This window comes from Parasteatoda tepidariorum, chromosome 2 (genome assembly GCF_043381705.1).
Source record: "Parasteatoda tepidariorum isolate YZ-2023 chromosome 2, CAS_Ptep_4.0, whole genome shotgun sequence".
Classification (NCBI taxonomy): domain Eukaryota; kingdom Metazoa; phylum Arthropoda; class Arachnida; order Araneae; family Theridiidae; genus Parasteatoda; species Parasteatoda tepidariorum.
The window spans coordinates 24,517,583-24,538,870 of NC_092205.1; the positions used below are offsets into that span (position 1 = coordinate 24,517,583).

Consider the following 21,288-nt stretch of genomic DNA (forward strand, 5'->3'; position numbering starts at 1 on the left):
TGCAAGAAACGAATCACAATTATCACACTTGGCGATTGTCGCCTTTCTATTTTTTCTCTTGGCTGCAAAACAATATAACCGATATTTACCTCATAAGGCATATTATATAATAGTAATGAAATTGCGTATAATTTAAATTTCTAACACATTTATGAAACTGTTTCGAGTAATAAAGTCGAAATAAACGGGGGGCGGGGGAATCTTAGCATTTTTGAATAAAAATTCTGTTAATTAATTATTTCCCTTAAAATGACTAAAGTAAGCTAAAAAAATTTTTTTTTTCCAATTTTAGTTTATTAACAAGTAATCTAAATCATCCTTTTTTTTAAAAAAAAAAAAAGAAAATTTAGAGAAATTTGAAAAATAAATTTTAAAGAAATTTTATTGTAGGCACATTATTTCAGCGAATCACAGTATAATTTACTATAGAGTGCGTAATATTAAAGTTGAATTTTATGAGTTTTACTAATAAGTAATTAATTTAAATCAGACTTTATGATAATTGAAAAGCATGCATTTATATATAGTTCCAAGCTAACAATTATTTAGTTAAAATAGAAAAAATAAAAAATTAGAGCTTGTATTCTACTATAATTGAAAACCTTTGATAAATTTTGGTACGTCCTTTTTATGAAATTATACAAATTTCTAAATAGAAAAGAATTTATTTGTGGAAAAATAACTACATCATGAGAATTGAATATTCTATTTTCAACGAACAAATATTATTGTACGTGCGCAATCGAAATAATTTTAAAAATATTTGTAATGATATAAACAGTGAACAGTTTATGTCAATCATCAAGATTTGTTACTTAAATTTTGAATGCTCTATTAAGCAGACTGCTAATGGAGTTTTATGATAGAGAAATAAATAAGTAATATTAAGTATAATGAATTAATATATAATCTAACACATTCTAAATAATAGGTCTAAAGCTTTTTGTCATTAAAAAAATTAAACTCAAAATAAAATGAATATTTAATAATATTAGCAAATATCAACTTTTGTTAAGTTAAATGTTTACAAATATAGATTTTAAGAGTGTGTTAAAAACTCAGATTAAATAAGATTAGCATTCAACGTCATATTAATCACATAAATCATTTTTTAGATATTTTTATAAATTTTCATTATGTTTTGATAGCTCAATTAGCTGATTAGTGAAATATTATTGAAAATCTAAAATGTAAATATTTTAGCTATTGTTAATGCTTACGTTTACAAAACCCCAAGCACATCAACCAGTTTCTAATGAAACCAAACATTTTTTCCACTTATTAATCACTCTACAAGTTTAAGCTCAAACGTTATAGTATAACTCACAAGCTCAAAAATTAGAATGAAATTCTTCTTTAAAAAATGAAACATTTATTGATGTTTTCAATTGTTGAAATTTTAGTATTATAACTGAAACAATATATTGTTAAACAACAGAAAATCACTTAAATAACGATTGTTGCTGAAAATTTGTCAAAATGAAATTTAAAACTGTCTAATTGTTGCAAACTTACAACAAAAAGTTTTTAAAACTGCTTGCTATTGATCAGGGCATAATTTGAATTGGTATTTCACATTGATTTATAAAAATCTTGTTTTTACTCGCATAAATTAAGCACTTTTAAATAAGAGTCAAATACAATCTTCTGGATATGAAAATATTTGTAGTGATTTTTTTTAAATTAACAATGTCTATGGAACCTATAAAAATCATAAATACAAGAAAAAAATAATATTATCATTGACAATTTGAGTAACGTTGGTTTCATATAAATCCAAAATTGCTACCATTCTTACTACGCTACACACATTTCTGACGAATGAAATATTTATAATATTTTTAATAAAGTATGGTAATTTAGTGACACAATTAAAAATCATTACTACAATCCCATTCAAGTGACATACAGAAGTTTATAAATTTTACGGTTAGTTTTAAGTGTGTTTTAATAAATTTTCTATTAATTCTAAAATTTTGGAACCAAATTTATTTAACTGAGATGTAAAATTATGTGAATGATAATGCAAATGAATATAATGAATCATTTTTAATACATTTCTATTTCAGGTGCATTCACTAAAAGTTTTTTTGTAATAAGGTTTCAAACCTTAATACCTATAACTTTTATTAAACATTATTTTTATGTACTTTTTCATTATTCTGTATTAATTTAACTCAAAATCAGTGGAAAATACTATATTTTGCATTTTAGTAATTTATGGTTATGAAATATAGCGTGTTACGTTAAATTAAAAATTTGCCAAACGTTACTCACTTCCAAATAATAATTTTTCAAATTTGTTATTCCTTATTTGTTATTTCAAACTTCATCATTAAAATTACTTTAATTAACAAAATCTTGTATATATATTTGATTATGAATATAATATTTGATTATGAATAAAAAAAATATTTCGATCTACTTCTTTTTTTCTTTTGGATTCTAAATTTTAGTACAAATGAAATTCGATAATCTAACAGATTTTTTGAGAGCTATTAGAATCATTTGCGTTATAAAAAAATAAATGCTAAAATATAATTTTGCTTGTTATTAAAACGAAAGAAAAAAATTTATAAAATGGGCACCGGTGCCCCATTTGCATCAAAGGGTTATTTATACAGGTTATTCAATGAAGATGCATGACAAATAATCCGACATTTTGATTGTAATATAAGTCCGCTCTTTATTTCCATATAAAAAATTTCTCTTTCATCAGTGTTATTCGCGTCATCTTTATTTTTTTTTCTTTCGTTCTTATCATGACTGTGTGTTATGCTGTCGATAGTTGTGCTGTTTCTCTCATAAATACTTTTACTCACTGCGTTGCTTTGCAAGCATGAAATATTTAATTCCATTCAATATCAAATGAGAATAAAAGCTTTATTTACTCATATATGAGAATGGTTTTTTAATTAGCTTTTTATCTCCAATAAACTAGTTTCTATATTTCTAAGAGATACTTAAAAGAATTGTTAAATAATAATAATACTTAAAACATTCTAAGTTAGGAGACAAGATAATGAATTTTTTAATCAAAAATTTTTTACTGCCTTTCTTTTTTGTTGCCTAGTATGACTTTCTTATTCTCAAGTAGAGAATTTACAATGAAACAGTTTCGTGAAGATAAAAAAAATAATAATAAAGTTTGGAAATGTATAGAGATTTTAGGAATACCTTTGAGCCTAAACTAAACTCAGCGGTACTACAGCCCATAGAGGGCCAAGGCCTACTGTGTCCATCTCAGTTCTCTTGACCTTGGGCTCTGGGGTGCAGGAGTAGATGTTCCGGTCAGGTGGTCAGCCGAACGCGGAACCCAAAGTGTTTAGTTCCCAAGTATGCTTGGTACTCATTTATCAACCCACTGAAGGGATGAAAGGCTGAGTCAACCTTGCCCGGCCCGAGGATCGAACCATGGACCTGTGGCACGACAGGGCGAAGCCCTACCGCTTAACCACCAGACGTCACCTTTGAGTCTACTGTAAGCAAAACAAAAAATTAATTCATTTAAATTCTTTTTCAGCTCTTGACTCCAAACTTTTTTTTTTCTTTGAACAAGAAATTTGAATTATATAATTTTTTTTTATTTGTTGTCGAAGCTCAAAAAATTTAGCCTTTGTTTCTTGCATCAGTTTTAGTGTAAAAAACCTTTCCTTATATATTTAAAACTATAATTTCTATAATTACTTTTATAAGCATACGTTTTAACAAATGTTTTGTTACGTAATTTCAAAAACCCAAAGTTATTGCAAAATTATTTGATCCATGTAGATCAATCCTTGCTTTTATTAGGAGATTTAATTTATAATGCTTAATAATTTTAACAAATATTTTCATGTAATAATTTTAATATCCTCCTTAAGTAATGCACGGAGAAATAATTCTGGTAATATCACGGTACTGTACGGTAATGACATTTCTGATAAAATGAACCATATTTCTGATAGTAAAATCCTAAATATACTGTATTTCAACCATTTATTTAGTAGTTTACTCATTCAATTGGTAATGGTTGTCCGGAAATTTTGGTTTTCAAAATTATAGTTCTTATAACCACACATTTAGTAAAGAATACAAAACAGAAAAGTTAATTTAACCGAATAAATGGTTTTTGAAGCATGCTCTAAAATATCATGCTAAAATTACAAAATTTTATCACAATTACCAAGCTTTACCACATGAAACCATTTACTAAAATAGTTACAAAATCGCTTCGTAAAAATTATAGAGCTCTTGGTGTAAAGCTGGAAAAATGGTTAAATTTTACTATATTCTGGTAGCTTTGACCAGACATTTTTTCCCAATGTGTAAATACATGCTAAAAAATACATAAATATTGATGTTTTATGAGAAAAAAATACTTAGTTGAGTAAAACACAAAGAATAATTCAAACGACATTTTCTTTCCTTCTTTTTTCATTTTAATAAGGCAAGATAATAATTACAACCACTTACTTCGGACGTATTTTTCTTAACTGTAAATAACTCGTTCAATTCAAATTTAAAACAAAAGCAGATTAGGCAAAGAAAATTTTCAACATGAGCTTTTTACTTACAACGATTAAGTATAAAAATTGCTGTATAATTACACAAAAATGTACTAAGTTGTTCCAAATTGTCATATGTTTGAAAACATATTATAAAAGGATTTAAATGGTCATGAATATTTTACTCTTATGAGTCTTTGTGAAGACGTCATCAAACAATTTGGTTAATGAACAATGTTTTGAAAGTTTACTACTCTTATTAACCAAGATTGTAAAAAAAGAATAAATATGAACTGAGCTACCAAAGCTCTAAAACTTTCCTTTAATTATTTTAAATCTAGACAAACATTCCGGGAAAAGTCATGCCTGGTAATGTATGGTATAAATTTTGTAATTCTCTTTTGATTTCTTGATTTAATTTTTTATATGAATCAATGTGAATTTATGATTAAAAACATAAAATTATTATAATAGGTAAGAAAATCGATGAGTTTTTTTATTTACCATAGGATATATTCTACTTTTCATTCTACAAGTTAAATCAGGGATTGCCAAACTTTTTTGATCATCGACCCCTTCATAATTTTTCGAAATCTCCATCGACCCCCATAAAAGTAATTTTCTGTTAATTAAAATAAAACTCTATTAGATACTGTGTTTGTACATTTATTTTATGATTTTGAACATTTATTAAAGTAATAGTACATAGTGTAAAATAGTTTTATGAAAAATATATTAATGTTGAAACATAAATACCTTAATATTTATGAAATAATAAGTAATTATAAGTAAGTAGAAATAATAAGTAAAGTAACACTACGGATTTATTGCTTCTTAATCAATGACATGGATGTACCTGGTGTTTTCTTTTTCTTTTTTTTCTGCAAGGTTTGTTATATTGGGTTCAAAATTGTTAATTTTAATCTTAAATCCCCCTCGAAACTCCACATTTAATTTATTTCTGTTCTTAGTTAAGATTGAATTTACGTGACTGAAACCGGCTTCAACCATATAGGAACTTGGAAATGCTATCATAAATGGCTGAGCTATTTCGTAANATGATTTTTAGCTCTGAAATTTGAACTTTTTTTTTTAAATTTTTCTTGTAAAGCATAATATTATTTAATTAGTTTTATTTTGTATATTTATATTATTTAATTATAAACTTTGGGCAACATATCAAGCTAATTTCCTATATTTCAAGAAAATAATTCATCTAAAAAATTGCTCCAAGCATGTTCTTTCAATTCATCCCATTTAAAAAAGACATTTTCCTATAAGTTTTATAATACCTTACCTGATTTTTGTGACAAGATTGAGAAACTGATATATTATGTTTATATTATTTATCATGCAGGCAACTTTTATGGAAATTCACAAAATTCTGTTTGTTTTCTGTCCCTTATTCCCATCAATTCTAAAAAATTGATTGGTTGAACTACAGAAACTTTCACAAAAATTATACTACTATGATTAAAGGATTTTATAAATTTTTCTAAATTTGTTGTTACAGAAATTTTAGGGTTCTTGAATAAAGAAAAAAAAATTGTGAATAAAATTATCCTATCATGAATTTCGTTTAAGGTTAATCAAGGGCTATATACTTATTAAATAATTTTAGAAGATGAAATCAAATCTTATCTGATGAAGATTAATTGCTTTAAAAATTTGAGCCCTTTGCATCATTAATTTAGTATAATTTTATTCAATTAACTGTTCAATCTGTACAGAATTTTAAAATGTTTCACTAATAAATTGCTCACTAATTATTATTTTTTTAAAAAACAAATGTTTAGTTGCTTTGAAACTCTTAAAGTTCTGGTTAAAAAATATTAAACCAACTTACAGTTTTATGTCTTTAAATTGACTTTTGATAAGAAATTAGTCCAATTGAGGTTTCAATAATTATAACATGTTTTAGTTTATTTATATATATATATAGAGAGAGAGAGAGAGAGATAATGTGTGCGTGTATTTTACGTATGTGACATTTAATATTTTCATGTCATATGTATATATATTTCTTTTCACTCCGAATTGGAGCATACGGCCTCTATTATAGCTCTCTATCTCACTTTGTTTGCGGTCTGCCTCTCAATTTTTGTGATAAAATATTTTTTTAAAATTTCAACACATTTAGCAAATGAACCAAATTGAATAATAGTTTTCAAATGCATTGAATTGAGTTCAAAATATCTTTCTAAGTATAGTGAAATACTAGAACACAAATTAGTATTTTATTTAATATAAGTCAGTTCAGTCTCCAATAAAGCTATTTTTGTGAATGCATACCAATGAGTAGTACATAAAAAATCAACACATGTGTGGTGTACATTTGGAGTAACATTAAATATTAAGAAAATGAAATTTCGTACAACTTTCATGGTCTTTAACTGCCTTCGCCGAAATTAGACAAGCATTAAATGAGAGCCGCGATGGCTCAGGGGATAGAGCGTTGGCCTTCCAATGAGGTGAACCGGGTCACCGACCACAGTCCTGACGTGAAATAACCTCAGTGGTAGATGGATCATGTGTTAGAGTCCCCTTGCAGTCAGGCTAACCGTTGGGGGTTCTCATGGTCTTCTTCTCCATGTAACGCAAATGTGGGTTAGCACCATTAAAAAGTCCTCCATGAAGGCAAATTTCTCCCAATACTTGATCCAGGAGTTCCCTTGTCTTCTGGATTGGGTTCTAAATTACAAGGCTACGAAGTTGAACATTAGTAGTCATAAACACAAAAATTGGGTCGGCTGTTCAACGACGGTTATAAAAAATTAAAAAAAAACATTAAATGAACTGGAAAAGAGGCCTTAAGTATAATAGAAACAAAATAGATTCCCAGCTCGCAAGTTGCTGACTCAACTTTCATATAATATGACTTTAAACTTTGAGACCTAATTAATGTAATACAAAAAAAAAAATTAAGTTAAAAGTTATAAAAAAGTTAGTTAAGTTAAAAGTTGAGCAGTAAATTGTTTCAAAAAATCTGAGGTAGGTTCAATATGAATAGCTGAAAGTAACATCTTCCCCCAAAGTGAGCTTCAGTCTTTCTGGAATTAATTAAGAGGAAGGGGCAAAACTTACTCGTTGCTATCTAGGCAAGTATGAGTCTGCTGAAATCCATGTTCCCCATCTAGTAAGGATCGGTTTAGGAGGTAATTGAATGTCTGGTGCAATTTCTTTGAACACTTGAAGGTCTTTCACAAATACTTTTTTCACACTAGAAACAAGCGAGTCTACCTCAGGATAGAGACCTTTTACTTCCTCTGCTATCCTGTGCAATGCATGAGCAAGGCACGTTAGATGGATCATATTAGGAAATAAAACTTTTACGCATTTCCAGCTTTAAGTGTATTCTGTATTCTATTCTCTATTCAAACAACAAACACTGTCAATCTCATGGACAGAAAAATGTCTTTCACCTGCCTTGCTCACTCAAGCACGAGTACCCTATCAGCTCAGATGAATAGCCATTGTATAGTGCAAGGGGTGACCACTGCCTCAGAGGGAGGGAGTTGTCCCAAAAGGAATAAAGTCCTAATCATCTTAAATGCATGACAATACGTTGGATGACAGTCAACCATTTCTGTACTTCAAAATTTATGCTCGATCAAAAGTACAAAAAGCTTTGCAGAAAAATTTTAAATTAGGCAGAAATAGGCATTTATGAACAAAAGGAAAGAAAAAGGCTTTTTTAGAAGAAAACGTTTAAAAAAGGCAGAAAAGGGCATTTATGGCATTTTGCCTGAACTTCCGGGCTCTAGTAATAACACATAAAATACAATAGTTGAAAAATTATTTTTTAAATAGACAGAGATCAAATTTTGACTATTACATATTTATGCACCTGACAATGCTATCCACGCAAGTGACGTGTTGACCCCAATTTATTTTTTAAGCAATTGATAGAAACATTTCAATCTCTTAACAGTTTAAAAGATATGAAAGACTTGCGCATAAAAAATACAGTTACTTACTTTTTATGCAATATCTTACTTAAAATCAAAATTGTCAAAAACATTTATTGGAAAAAAATAAATTAAAAGAAAAGAAAACCATAATACTTTATAAAAATCTATCAGTCAAGTTTTTTATTATGTTTCTTTTTACAAAGAATATTGTAATATATCACGTAATCAAAATGCATACAGATTAAAGAGACAAATAAAAACATTATCCCTTATAAAGAAGAAAAAAAAAGCACATCAAACAAAATTTTATTTAGCATAGAAGATGATAATCTGGTATCTAAAGAAAATTTAATATATTGTCCATTGAATATTTCAAATTAAAAACTAAAAATAAACAAGAAAACGTTTCACCTGAAAATAAAATAAGGAATAGATTCAATCTCTAAGATCTAATTTACAATAAATAATCAGGAATGTATCCAAAATAATTATGTATATGAAACATGAGATTAACAGTAAAAAGGTGTAAAACAATCAAATCTGAAAAAAGAAATGTCACTAGAGAGTTATTTAAAAATTCTTAATATAAGTACAGAAATAATTTCAGATTTTTAGAATGAAATTCTTTATTATACATTTATAATTTTTGATTAAGTTTATAACATTTTTAAATAACTTTGAATCGTAAAATAAAAAAAAAGTATGTTGTTACATATTCTTACAATATACAGCAAAATATGACAATCGCACACACAAAAAGTTCTTTATAATTAATAAAAAAACAAATTTTCAGCATAAAAAAAAACTATGTAACATTACTAGTAATAAAATATTGAAAAGGATAAAGAAGAAAAATTTTGAAATTTTTTAAATTTCCTTTAAGTATTATTTTTAATATGAGGGCTGACTGCCTTTAATTTCTGAAACAGGCTAAAATATTGAGGAAAAGATAGGTTCATATTTTAATCAGTTAAAGTCATGATAACTAAAAAAGCTTTATGATTATAAATTTTGTATTTTGTTCACTTTATGAATATTAATAAACACTTGGTTACACTTTTGCAGCAATTGTAATTCACAAAATTGGTACAAAAAGATTTGTCTGTACTTATTTTTTAGCTGGGAATATAAAATATTAAGAAATATAGCTATAGCTAAAATTAGTCAAACTTTTAAAACTATTTAATTAGCAAAATTTCAGTAAAAATTCCTCGAAACAATTCAATTTGTTCAGGAGATCCAAGCAGTAAAATTAAGCGTGGAGAATTTTTTTTCGTTCGATTTAGAAAATAATTTCACAATTTAAATAGCTTAAAAATCATCCAGTTTTGACACCTACCTTTCATCTTCACTTTAAAAAATAAACATTTTTTATTACAACATGCTTTAAAATGATTAAAAAAAAAACTTTTAAACTGCAAAACTGAAATTTGTTTGTCTCAATTTAATTCTGAATTGCTAGACATCATGTTAACATACATAATATGTATTATTAATTACTGGATTACACTAACAGAAATTGTATTATATATTATGGGTAGGAAATTCACATGAGCAATATATTTCCACTTTTTAATTTAAAATGCTTTAATTCAAATTTAGTAAAAAAATAATAATAATATTGTGTAATTATTATGCATAGCACATGTGTAATGTAACTTAAATTATAAATGAAAAGAAAAAATCTAACCCTACTAGTAGTTCCAAGTTATTATAAATTTTTCATAAAATAAAAATAAAAACTTAATATCATTATGAATTACTGAAACTAATGAAAGGAATCAAAATATTGTAACAAAAGCAATATTAAAATGGATAATAACCCGATGTGAGCAGATTTAAGAAATATATTAAAATGCACTTTCATTAATTGCTCTATCAATAAAACATAGCAATAAATGTAACCAGAACTAAACTAAAAATACAAAATTTCTGCAAACATCACTTAATATGGAAATAATCTCAACTTAGATTTCCTTCATTAACTTTGAATATATCAACATTTCCTCTTTACAATAGAATAAAATTCATCAATTACACTACGGACAATGTAAAAAAATATACTATGCAGATGTTACACCTTTATATATTCTAAATGCACAAACAGCAACAGCTACAAAAGTTATTGCAGAATGCAGAACAATTCTACGTGTGTCATCCTTCCGAACTAGAACGACGGGAGAAGAGGACGTTAAAGTATGAAGAGGAAGCTTTTCAAGATTTCTAGGATTTGTCTCAACTTGGTATTTACAACAGGGATCACTTTGCCAGGATAGGGCATACACTCCAGTACACAGCAAGCTTAAACCACACAAAGGAAAATTACCATAAACACTATCCGGAAAAGCAAAACTAGATAGAATGGATCCGAAGCCGGTTAAAATTGCAGACTTGTGTAGACAGTTTCCGACAGAAATCCACCTTGCAGTTTCTTCCCCGAGTTTAGTTGGCTCTATCACTATACATGAGCACTTCGATTCTAAAGCACGATCTAGTTCATTTTCAAAAACTTCATGAGCGTTCTCCCCGTCATAGATTTCTCTAATGATTGCAATATTCATGTGTTTTAGAATATCTCTGAAAGTAAACAATAATAATGTTATCAAATATCAGTAATGCAAATTGGCATTACATATATGTTTAACATCTTATAAAAATGGAATCATTTCATTGGGCTGTAATAATGATAATACAAAATCAAATAATAGAATAAAGATATTGCGTAAGTTAGTTGCCATTCGATGTTAAAAAAATTTATTCACACAATACAAAAATCTACCAGCATATTTTCTTAAAAAGAAACCTTAAAATTCTGTCTGTGATTTTAAGTAGCAGATATTAGTAAAAAAATATATCTATATCAATCTCAAGAAACCATAAAAAAACCTAGATGGATACTGACAAAATCATTGCATGAAAAATGTTTTACTAACAGATAAGCATACATCAATATATAATTAACAATAATTATATTTATTAAAGTACAAAGTAAAATTTAGAATCAAATTTTGACTATTACATATTTATGCACCTGACAATGCTATCCACGCAAGTGACGTGTTGACCCCAATTTATTTTTTAAGCAATTGATAGAAACATTTCAATCTCTTAACAGTTTAAAAGATATGAAAGACTTGCGCATAAAAAATACAGTTACTTACTTTTTATGCAATATCTTACTTAAAATCAAAATTGTCAAAAACATTTATTGGAAAAAAATAAATTAAAAGAAAAGAAAACCATAATACTTTATAAAAATCTATCAGTCAAGTTTTTTATTATGTTTCTTTTTACAAAGAATATTGTAATATATCACGTAATCAAAATGCATACAGATTAAAGAGACAAATAAAAACATTATCCCTTATAAAGAAGAAAAAAAAAGCACATCAAACAAAATTTTATTTAGCATAGAAGATGATAATCTGGTATCTAAAGAAAATTTAATATATTGTCCATTGAATATTTCAAATTAAAAACTAAAAATAAACAAGAAAACGTTTCACCTGAAAATAAAATAAGGAATAGATTCAATCTCTAAGATCTAATTTACAATAAATAATCAGGAATGTATCCAAAATAATTATGTATATGAAACATGAGATTAACAGTAAAAAGGTGTAAAACAATCAAATCTGAAAAAAGAAATGTCACTAGAGAGTTATTTAAAAATTCTTAATATAAGTACAGAAATAATTTCAGATTTTTAGAATGAAATTCTTTATTATACATTTATAATTTTTGATTAAGNCAGGAGGTTTGAACAATATTTTTTACATATATATTTAAACATTTGTTTAGCTGATGATCACTTGATTTCAATGCTCTATCAAGCAATATCACATGTTGCTTCTGTCTATTAGCAGTAAGTAAAATTAAAGTAAAATCACATCTGTTATCTCAATTTCATCCAAAATAAACCAAATCAAGAATTTTAGCAGATGGGCCTGTCAAAGGGGGAATTGAATGGTGGCCCACCATTTAAATAAATAAAGAAAGGAGTTCACGGATTCATGCATGATTAATTTGGAGAATAACAAATTAAAATCAATTACAATAATTAAGTAAATTAAACAATTAAGCTAGTTAAAACATTTAGGATAATTAAAAGGAAAAAAAGCTTTTGTAATAAATTGGAAAACATATATTTTGCAAAAGAGAAAAGTTAAAATTAAACGAGAAGCTCCTTAACGACAATGAGACACAACGGAAATCTCGAAACAGAGTGGCCCTAAACAAGATTCTCCCACAGCCCTAGAAATTTTTTGCCCAGAAATCAGGCAAAAGGGTGTTTCTGTGGACAAAAGAGCCCACAGCAATTTAAAGGAGCTGAAAACATTTCCCACAGTGTAAATTGAGGCGGCTATTTGACTACTCCATGGAGTACCGCTTTTAAGGATCCATGGACTACTCCCATCACTGATAGCTACAGGATATTTTCATCAGTCAAAAGGCCTTTTTATTGCTCTTTTGGTTAAAAAAGTAACTATTATTTTATACTTGTAAAAACTTCTATTAGATTTTGAAAAGCGTTCGCCAATGTAATAAAGAAAAAAAAATTATTTTAGGCTTCATAGGGCTCCAGCTCCGAATAAATCTTTAAAAAAAGAAGGAAAAAATTGGATCTGGGGGCCCTTGCCATCTCGGGGCCCCAAGCTACAGCTTATTTAGCTTATACGTAAATCCGGCCCTGCCTAGAAGTAGAAAGGCCTCAGCACGGATCAATTTAGTAGTCCGATGTGACAAAGTTAACTGCGCAGTAGACGAAAAATAAGAAAGATGTCATTACGTTAGGGGTACTAAGCTGCGCAGTGGTTGAAAATACAAAATATGTCATTACGTTTAGACTATTAAGGGATATTTATGGTAACCCGTGCTGAGGCCTGTTCTTTCTAGGAGGTGTTGGTTCAATCCGCAGTGGTAGCTTGAAACCCACCCAGCAGCAGATTGATGGGTGCCAGCTTGTCAGGGAAGTAAAGGCTACTTGTGCACAATGCTTACCCCATTGCCACAATCATGCCGTTGGTTACGAAATTGTGGAGCAATATCCTCCAAGACCCCCTAGCTCACAAAGGGCTGTGGCGGGAATGCTTTACTTTAAAATATATTTGATACATAAAAATTACAAAAACTTTTATTTTGTTTGGCTGCTTTAGGTAATTTGCAAGCTTTCTTTTCTTTACACAATACAAATTCCAAATTACAAGCCTAAATTCATTTATAAATAGAATTATCCACGATTTATTTTATTTACTAATTTTAATATAATAAAATAGAAAAAAATTCTTAGAAATTAGCACTTCTAGTGATAATATATTTAAAGTATAATTGCATTATGAGAAAGGCTATTTCTTAATAAATTTTCTTCATAACATATGCTAAATTATACAAGAAAAGTAATACTTAATATTTCAGCTTCAACACTACATGTAGTATGTTCTTAAATCAATATTATTAATATATCAATGCAATTTTTTTAGATTGTTGACGTGACTGTTTTATCCAGGGTTTAAATCGTCAACAACTTACTGACCTTGTTTATAACTAGAGTTGGGGAAAAAAATGTCAAAAGTTTTTTCTTTTCAAACAACATATCTTTATTTTATTTAAAACAAAAAAATAAAATAATATTTTAAATCATTATATTTCATAAAACTTTTTTAATTATTTATTGTTATTTTCAATAAGCAGCTAAAAAAACTATCCAATTTTTATTTAACAAATATACAAAGATGATAAAAAAAAAGATTAGGTAACTGTAAATTTTGAATATACTCATATATTAACACTAATTAACAAACTACAACTCAACTTAACATGCAAATAAAAATTTCATATTGATAAACAAAACAAAAAACAAAAAAGTAAAAAAAAAAAAAAATTAAAACGAGTATCCTTTTACTTGTTACTATACACATGAAAATGTCCTATTTCAACATTATTTAAAAAGATACAAAATAACATTACTACATAAATTTACTTTATAAAATGAATACTTCTCATTAATTTGTAACTTTCAATTCAAAGAAATACGACAACTTTCAATTTAAAGAAACATTGAAAATATAAAACATATTTCGTCAATTAAAAAAAAAAATGAAAATAATGGAATCGCAAAAAGGACTAAAAATGTCAAATAGACTGACTTAATATAAACCTTATTAAACAGATTAACACTTCTATTCGATGCAATTTATTATTGTAATGTTAAGTGGCCTTTGAAGCTAAGTTAAAAGATTAATTCTGAAAAGATGATTTCTTTGAAATAAATTATAGATAGATGAAGATTTTGTCATCAGTATCCACATCAAAATAATCAACAAGGTTTGGCCATTTCAGAGCAGTGGCCAAAAGAAACTTTAATGAATCAGCACAGCAGGGAACCAATATAAAAGGTATAACTTACATCCAAACACCCCCAACAAAACACTAACCCCCGTATTCACCATTGACTCTGACCTAACGTGTAACTCCCAGTTCCTAAACCCCCAGTTTCGAAACTTTGACCGAGAGTTCAAAAGCGATTCCACCAATATTTTTTGACCGTCGGTTTCTTAACTGCGGGTTACTTGACCGGCAGTTACAGGCGGTAGATTTATAGCCGTATTAACAGCGTTTATTTTCAATTTTCGTTGCTATTTTTTTATAAAAAATTTCTATTAAAAGAAGAAAAAAAGATTGCATCGAGTAATTAAATTTGAATCTCTCTTTTACTGGTCAAATAAAAAATATGTTTAGTTTCGTTTTCCTAACTGACTTGTATTGATGAGCAAAAGGATCCGAGCTTTATTATTATGAATTTAGATATTTTATTATTATGGATATCATAAAGCCGCAAGCAACCATAGAAATGTAACTGAAATTCAATTAAAAATACTTTTATTTCACACAATTATTTAATACTTTTATTTTACACTATGATCAAGGGGATTATGCTAACATCATTATCATCCTTATGCGCGTATTTTTAATCTTTTTTTTTCTTCCCCTTCATAACATATTATCGATAACTTAAACCACTGAAAAAAATTTTTTTTTTTTTAATTTTAAATGAAATTGTATATAATAAACTTCTTAGTACAGATAAGCATAAATCAACACATTCATATTATTCAGAAGTTATAAATGACTACTATTGTGCTGCCATCTGCTGATGATAAGAGAGAATCGACGTCGGTGATATGGTGAATAAGATAACAATTTTTTTAAAGAAAAATGTCATAATCGGAACAAATATTCCGAAACTTTAAAATTTAAAAAAAATTTTATGCCTTTAAAAATTTTATTATTTAGATAATTGTACATGGAAATATATCAGTTATATAATATATATATATATTATGCCCCATATATAATATATATATATATTATGCCCCATATGTCATAAAGTAGTCAGGCTATATATAAAAAATTATAACTAAAGACGGGCATTTTAATTTCATATAGTTTTAAGCAATAAATCTCTTCCAAATGATCCTATTTTTTTGAAATATTCAGCAGATTATTTTATGCTTATAAAATTCTAAATTTCCTGATTTGCAAAGTTATTTGATGCAAATTATTGTGTAGTTAAAATGTTACCTCGGATCAAAATTTGCATTGATTAAGTAATATTTATTTCAGCATAATTTCTAATATATATTTAAAATAATGTATATGTTTTTAAATTTAATTAGTAGCTTTATTTTATGGATTAAAAAATTTTTAAATTCTTTTCGTTATCTTCATATCTAAATATTGCACATTATTTTGGAAGTTCAACTCTAAACTATTTTTATTTTTGGGCAAGATCTATCATCTCGATAAATATTATTGAAATCTAAAAACATTAATGAATTATATTCTTTTTTTAAATTTTATATTTCTTTCAAGTATCGATTGCTTTCTTTCTTTTAAAAAAATAAGTAAAAGTTAGTTAAATTATTTACAATCTTCTTACTCACACTATTCATTTGAATTATTGTAGCCGCAATCTTTATTATCCACGACTTTTTTTTCGAGTGAAAAATTAGTTAAGTGCTGTAACGACTGCTAGTAATAATTTGAGAAAGATATATAGTATCTTCTGTTGAAGATATTAACTCAAGAAAATTTAATTTTCATTTTATTAATGAGCATTTATTTGATATAAATTAATTATAGTTACATCTAGTAAAAAAAAATGACATAAAAAAAGCAACCGAACATTATTAACATTAAAATTAAAATTATCAAACGAAAAAGAGCAGAAATCTAAAAAATACCAACGGCGAAAACGAAGTAAATGAAGAAACACTCGTTTACTGCGCCTGCGCGGTTACTCTAACCGGGAACATCTTCAGGTTAAAGTTACTTAACTCTGGGTTAGAGTAACTCGCAGTTACATACACGGTGAAATGAAATTTTGGACTCTGACCTAGAGTTGCTCTCATAAAACCTGTTTTGAACTCTGACTGAGGGTTAGGGTCAATGGTGAATACGGGCGTAACTTTTAAAATTTTGCCTGTTAAAAAACACGTAGATAATGGTTGTTGGCGTGAATATGTACCAATACTAAAATATCTTCATAAAAATCAAAAAACGAATATCAGTAAAAGATATGAGCAAGCTTAAGACATAACCTAGTTCTTATAAAATTGGGTATAATATTCATTTAAAGAAAAATTTATCTAAATATTTTGTTGATAAATACTTGCAATACATTGATGTGGCTAACACTTCTGAAAATTTGAGCTGAAATTTACCTTCACAACTTACATTCATTATGGCAATTATTTTTAAATAGTTTAGCTTTAGATAGTTCAACAAGTGTAGATAACATGAAAATTTTCTACCGATAGGATTTATCTAGAAATAAAACGCCTGTTGAAAAAAATTTCTTAAAACTTTTTTATTGATATTTTTTAACAAAAATAAAAGAAGTCGACATTCATAAAGGCTTTGTCACAAAAACTTAGATTTCATTAGTATAAAATTAAATTATTATCCTATTTTGATAGTAATGTTCATAAGCCTATGTAATAAAAATAATTTAAGACTTTCTTATGGGAAAAACTATGATTTTAAATAAAGGTTATGAGGTGAAATTGAAAAACAAATTAAAAGATATTATTAACGGGCATTTAAAGGACAGTCTATCTTACTTTTGAAATGCCATATAACTGCAAAACACAAATTAAATATGAGTAAAAAATCGCACTTTGAAGTCTTTACCTGTCTGAAGCATCATAATCATCCATATTTAAAAATATATTAGATTTAAGATGTATAGAAAATATATTATCAAACGATTTCTAACTTTCTATCATGTATGTCTTCAATATAAACAAAAGAATAATAACAACAAACGATACGATACGATTAAGATTAAATGAATTCAAGTTATAAATACTTCAGAGACTCGCAGACTGAGAGAGAGCTTTCAAAATTTTTTAATTTTTCTTTCATAAAAGTTAATTTTTTGTGCTGTCCAAAAAATAAATTATCAAAGAATCTTTGGCAAAGATTATTCAGCTGACATTTTGATTATAAACTGCTAACCGCTTTAAAGTGAAAGTAGTTGAGTGTCAAGCCGAATCAAAACAAAGCGAGTAAATTTTCAGGGAAAAGTTATCTTTATTTTGAAATCTTACGAAAAATAGACATATTTAAAAATGGTTACTGCCCTGGAACAGTTTATCGTCAAAGTTAGAAATCTATCCTTCCCTGGTGAGTTAAATTTTACTTTGTATATCTTGATAAAACCTTGTAGTGTATTGGACTTGATGTAGTGTATTGAATGCTTATTTTTATTCTCTTTCATAGTTACGTTCGAATCTCTTCATGAATTTGTGTCAAAGAGCACAACTTTATTAATGAAGAACATCAATATTTTGGATGATGTTTTAGAAACATTAGATGTTCAGGAACATTCCATTGGAGTTTTAGCTGTCTTGTAAGTAAAATATTTTACAGTTTGAACTTATATTTTTATTAATTTTTTTACCTGCCATTTTTTTATGTATATATTTAATTAATAGGTAGTAGCACTTGGAGATTTCAGTTGCTGTGAACTTATTGAATGGTTCTTATTACTTGCTTAAATAAATTTTACTGAACAATAGGATTAGTAATTTGTATACATCAATGTTTGTTTGTTTTTTATGTCGAAAACTAGCTTTCTACCAGTTAAACAAACTAGCTTAAATTATCAAAAACGTTGAGGTTGAGAAGGAGAAAACAGAATTAGAAAATATGATACTAATAGCTTTATAGTGTGGCGTAACTACCACTACGAAAATTAAACATCAATTCACTGGTATATAATGTTAGTGAGAGCTTAATTTGAGCAATGATACGTAGGAAACAGGTATCAACTGAAAATATTTATTTGATGTAAATAAAAATAGAATGGAAATTACGAATGAATGACATGAGCGTCTGAACGACGCGGTGTTTGTAAACAGACTGATCAGATGAGTCTCGGCGATGGTGTTGCCAGATTCAGTGTCTGAAAGTTTCAGTAGAGTTGAGTGATATTCTCACATATAAGACATGTTAACTTGATTCAATCACGAGGTACCTTTTGATAGATGAAGGTTGGCATGGTCTTTCCCCACATTGGTGACCCGGACGTGATTTGAACATGCTGTAACGCCCACTTCGCCGAAATCTTGACAGTAACGCCCACTTTGTTGGATGGTACACATTAAACAGTTGACTTGTGACTGTGACATAATCCATCTCCTCACATTGTTACTGCTCAGTTTCAATCATACTCAACATATACACTCGACTGGTAAAGGCAACAGAGGAGCGAACACAGCTGTGAAATTAATACATCTCTCACATTCAGCACTCAAAAACCCAGTGACCTTAATTGCAGCTCTCACGGTCTTTCACAAGTACAGCAACTAGTGGTATCCATCCATCGAATTCTATCCCTGATAAAATTCTGGTGATATAGTATTGTGGCATAACTACCACTTTCCATTACGAAAATTAAACATCAATTCACTGGTATATAAGACATGCTAACTTGATTCAATCACGAAGTACCTATTGATAAATGAAGGTTGGCATGGTCTGTTGGTTTTTCCCCACAATAGCATAGAATCTGAATAATAGTACAACAGAATAGAATATATGGTTACAAGTGTAGGATCTAAAATAAGCTTTGAATACTATTGACACTATCATCTCTTGGTTGTATGACAGTTTTTAACACAGTGAAACCTTGGTTGGTGGGCACTCTTGGGACTTAAAAAATTATCCTTTTTTGAGAATTGTCCATTATACAATAAAGAGAGTCATTATACAATAATGAGAATTGTCCATTATAAAGAATACAATAGCAAAGACAACTCACACCATAAATTGTTCTTAGAATAATTGCAGCAATATAAAAATAATTAGTCTATTATAACTATTAACATTGATAATTTTTTAAACTTTACAAAATACAATATTTACAGTACAAATATAGTAGATGGGAAATTCTGATAGGCTGAAACTGAATTTGTTTGCATTGCTGTGAGGCATAATGTTGCTTATGCAGCAAGATCTCATACATCTAAATGCATATAGCTACCCTTTATCAAGTATGTGTGCTAAATATAAGTATATGCATGTGCTTAAACTAAAAAACTGTTCTGAATACTGACTCAAGTTACATTTCTCAAGAAACAACTGCAAAAATAAAAATGTAACATTTTAAAGAAGAAAAAAAATTGTTCCAAATACATATACTTTTCAAGCTCTTCTAAAGCATAATGATTATTTAAAATGCCCAAAATGGAATTGAGTTGTTTCTCAAAAAATAAAACTTGAATTATTTACTCTATAAAAATATATAAATGAAATATGTAATTGATCTATTTGAAACTCGCAATATATATAACTTTAAGCACAACTTAGTTTTTCAGATTTTATTAGGTTACTGAGGTGAAATACATTATTCTAAATTAAACAAATGATATTTTGATGGTTTTATTCATATTTTACCTGGTTTTATTTGCAACCACAACACTTAAATATGACATCTGGAGAGAAGCCCCCCTCCCCAGCCTCCCCTGCACAGGGCTACTTGTGAAAGCGAGCATACTCTTGCAATAGGTAGAAAGCTCCACCTGTAGCCAGGGTTGGCAGGTTTTTGACATGTGACAGTTTTTGACAGTTTAAACCATGGTTTAAACCGTCACGTCAAAAACCTCATTGTCAAAAATGTCGAAAATGTCAAAAACCTATATTCATATGTGAAATTTAATNAGATTTTATTAGGTTACTGAGGTGAAATACATTATTCTAAATTAAACAAATGATATTTTGATGGTTTTATTCATATTTTACCTGGTTTTATTTGCAACCACAACACTTAAATATGACATCTGGAGAGAAGCCCCCCTCCGCATCCTCCCCTGCACAGGGCTACTTGTGAAAGCGAGCATACTCTTGCAATAGGTAGAAAGTTCCACCTGTAGCCAATTTTGATGACCAATAAAAGAAAAGCAAAATATGAGATAGAAATAAGTGATCACAAATGTAATGTTTAAAAAAAAAAAAATAACGATATCTGACATAAAAATAATTACTTATTAATTTGAAACAAAGTTTATTGTTTTCAAAATCAAAATAGATTATATAAATGAGAATTAAAATATTACTTTAAAGAGGGAAAAAATCTTTATTATGTTGAAATGTAAAAAATCAAAAAAATTAACGAAAGAATGAGCAATGAAAAATGCAGAGATAAATAAAGCTAAGAGTGGCATTTGCAGAAATTCTAACCGCAATATGTTATCTTCTAATTAAGAGGCTTGATTTTCCAGAACTATTATATTTCCTTCTGATACAGAAATCTAAGATTGATTATGAGAAAAAGAAGTCTTGAAATCAAACGTACTATGTAAGGTGACCTGGGGGTAATTCCTGAT

At 27.9% G+C, this 21,288-nt stretch overlaps 2 protein-coding genes across 11 annotated transcripts in view; one reads left to right on the forward strand and one right to left on the reverse strand.

Annotated features, from left to right (window-relative positions):
* Positions 1-8,563: 8,563 nt before the first annotated feature.
* LOC107442514 (Transmembrane protein Pmi) lies at positions 8,564-17,726 on the reverse strand. Of its 5 annotated transcripts, none has more exons than XM_016056103.3 (2): positions 17,591-17,726; positions 8,564-10,975 (listed from the first exon to the last, which is right to left on the reverse strand). In XM_016056103.3, the coding sequence occupies exons 1-2, from the start codon at positions 17,614-17,616 to the stop codon at positions 10,462-10,464; spliced, it is 540 nt and encodes a 179-aa protein (XP_015911589.1). In that variant the 5' UTR covers positions 17,617-17,726; the 3' UTR covers positions 8,564-10,461. The 5 variants fall into 5 exon arrangements, with proteins under 5 accessions (XP_015911589.1, XP_015911590.1, XP_042909217.1 ...); XM_016056104.3 differs by having other exon boundaries at positions 17,577-17,713; XM_043053283.2 differs by having other exon boundaries at positions 17,521-17,654.
* A 71-nt stretch (positions 17,727-17,797) lies between these two features.
* LOC107442512 (COP9 signalosome subunit 3) overlaps positions 17,798-21,288 on the forward strand; it is a 28,366-nt gene continuing 24,875 nt past the window's right edge. For 5 of the 6 annotated variants that reach the window (XR_006226459.2, XM_016056098.4, XM_016056099.4 and 2 more), the window contains exons 1-2: positions 17,798-18,085; positions 18,182-18,311. Coding sequence is in view for 5 of the 6 variants with exons in the window: in XM_016056098.4 (XP_015911584.1) it covers positions 18,031-18,085; positions 18,182-18,311 (185 nt within the window). In the remaining variant the exon portion in view is untranslated. The remainder of the gene's footprint in view (positions 18,086-18,181; positions 18,312-21,288) is intronic. The other variant, XM_016056100.4, reaches the window with a different exon arrangement.

Coding starts and splice junctions, on each gene's coding strand:
- LOC107442514 (XM_016056103.3), bottom strand. CDS start 17,616: ATGGATGATTATGATGCTTCAGACAG. Junction 10,976..17,590: donor GATTATGATGCTTCAGACAG/GTAAAGACTTCA, acceptor GTTTACTTTCAG/AGATATTCTAAAACACATGA.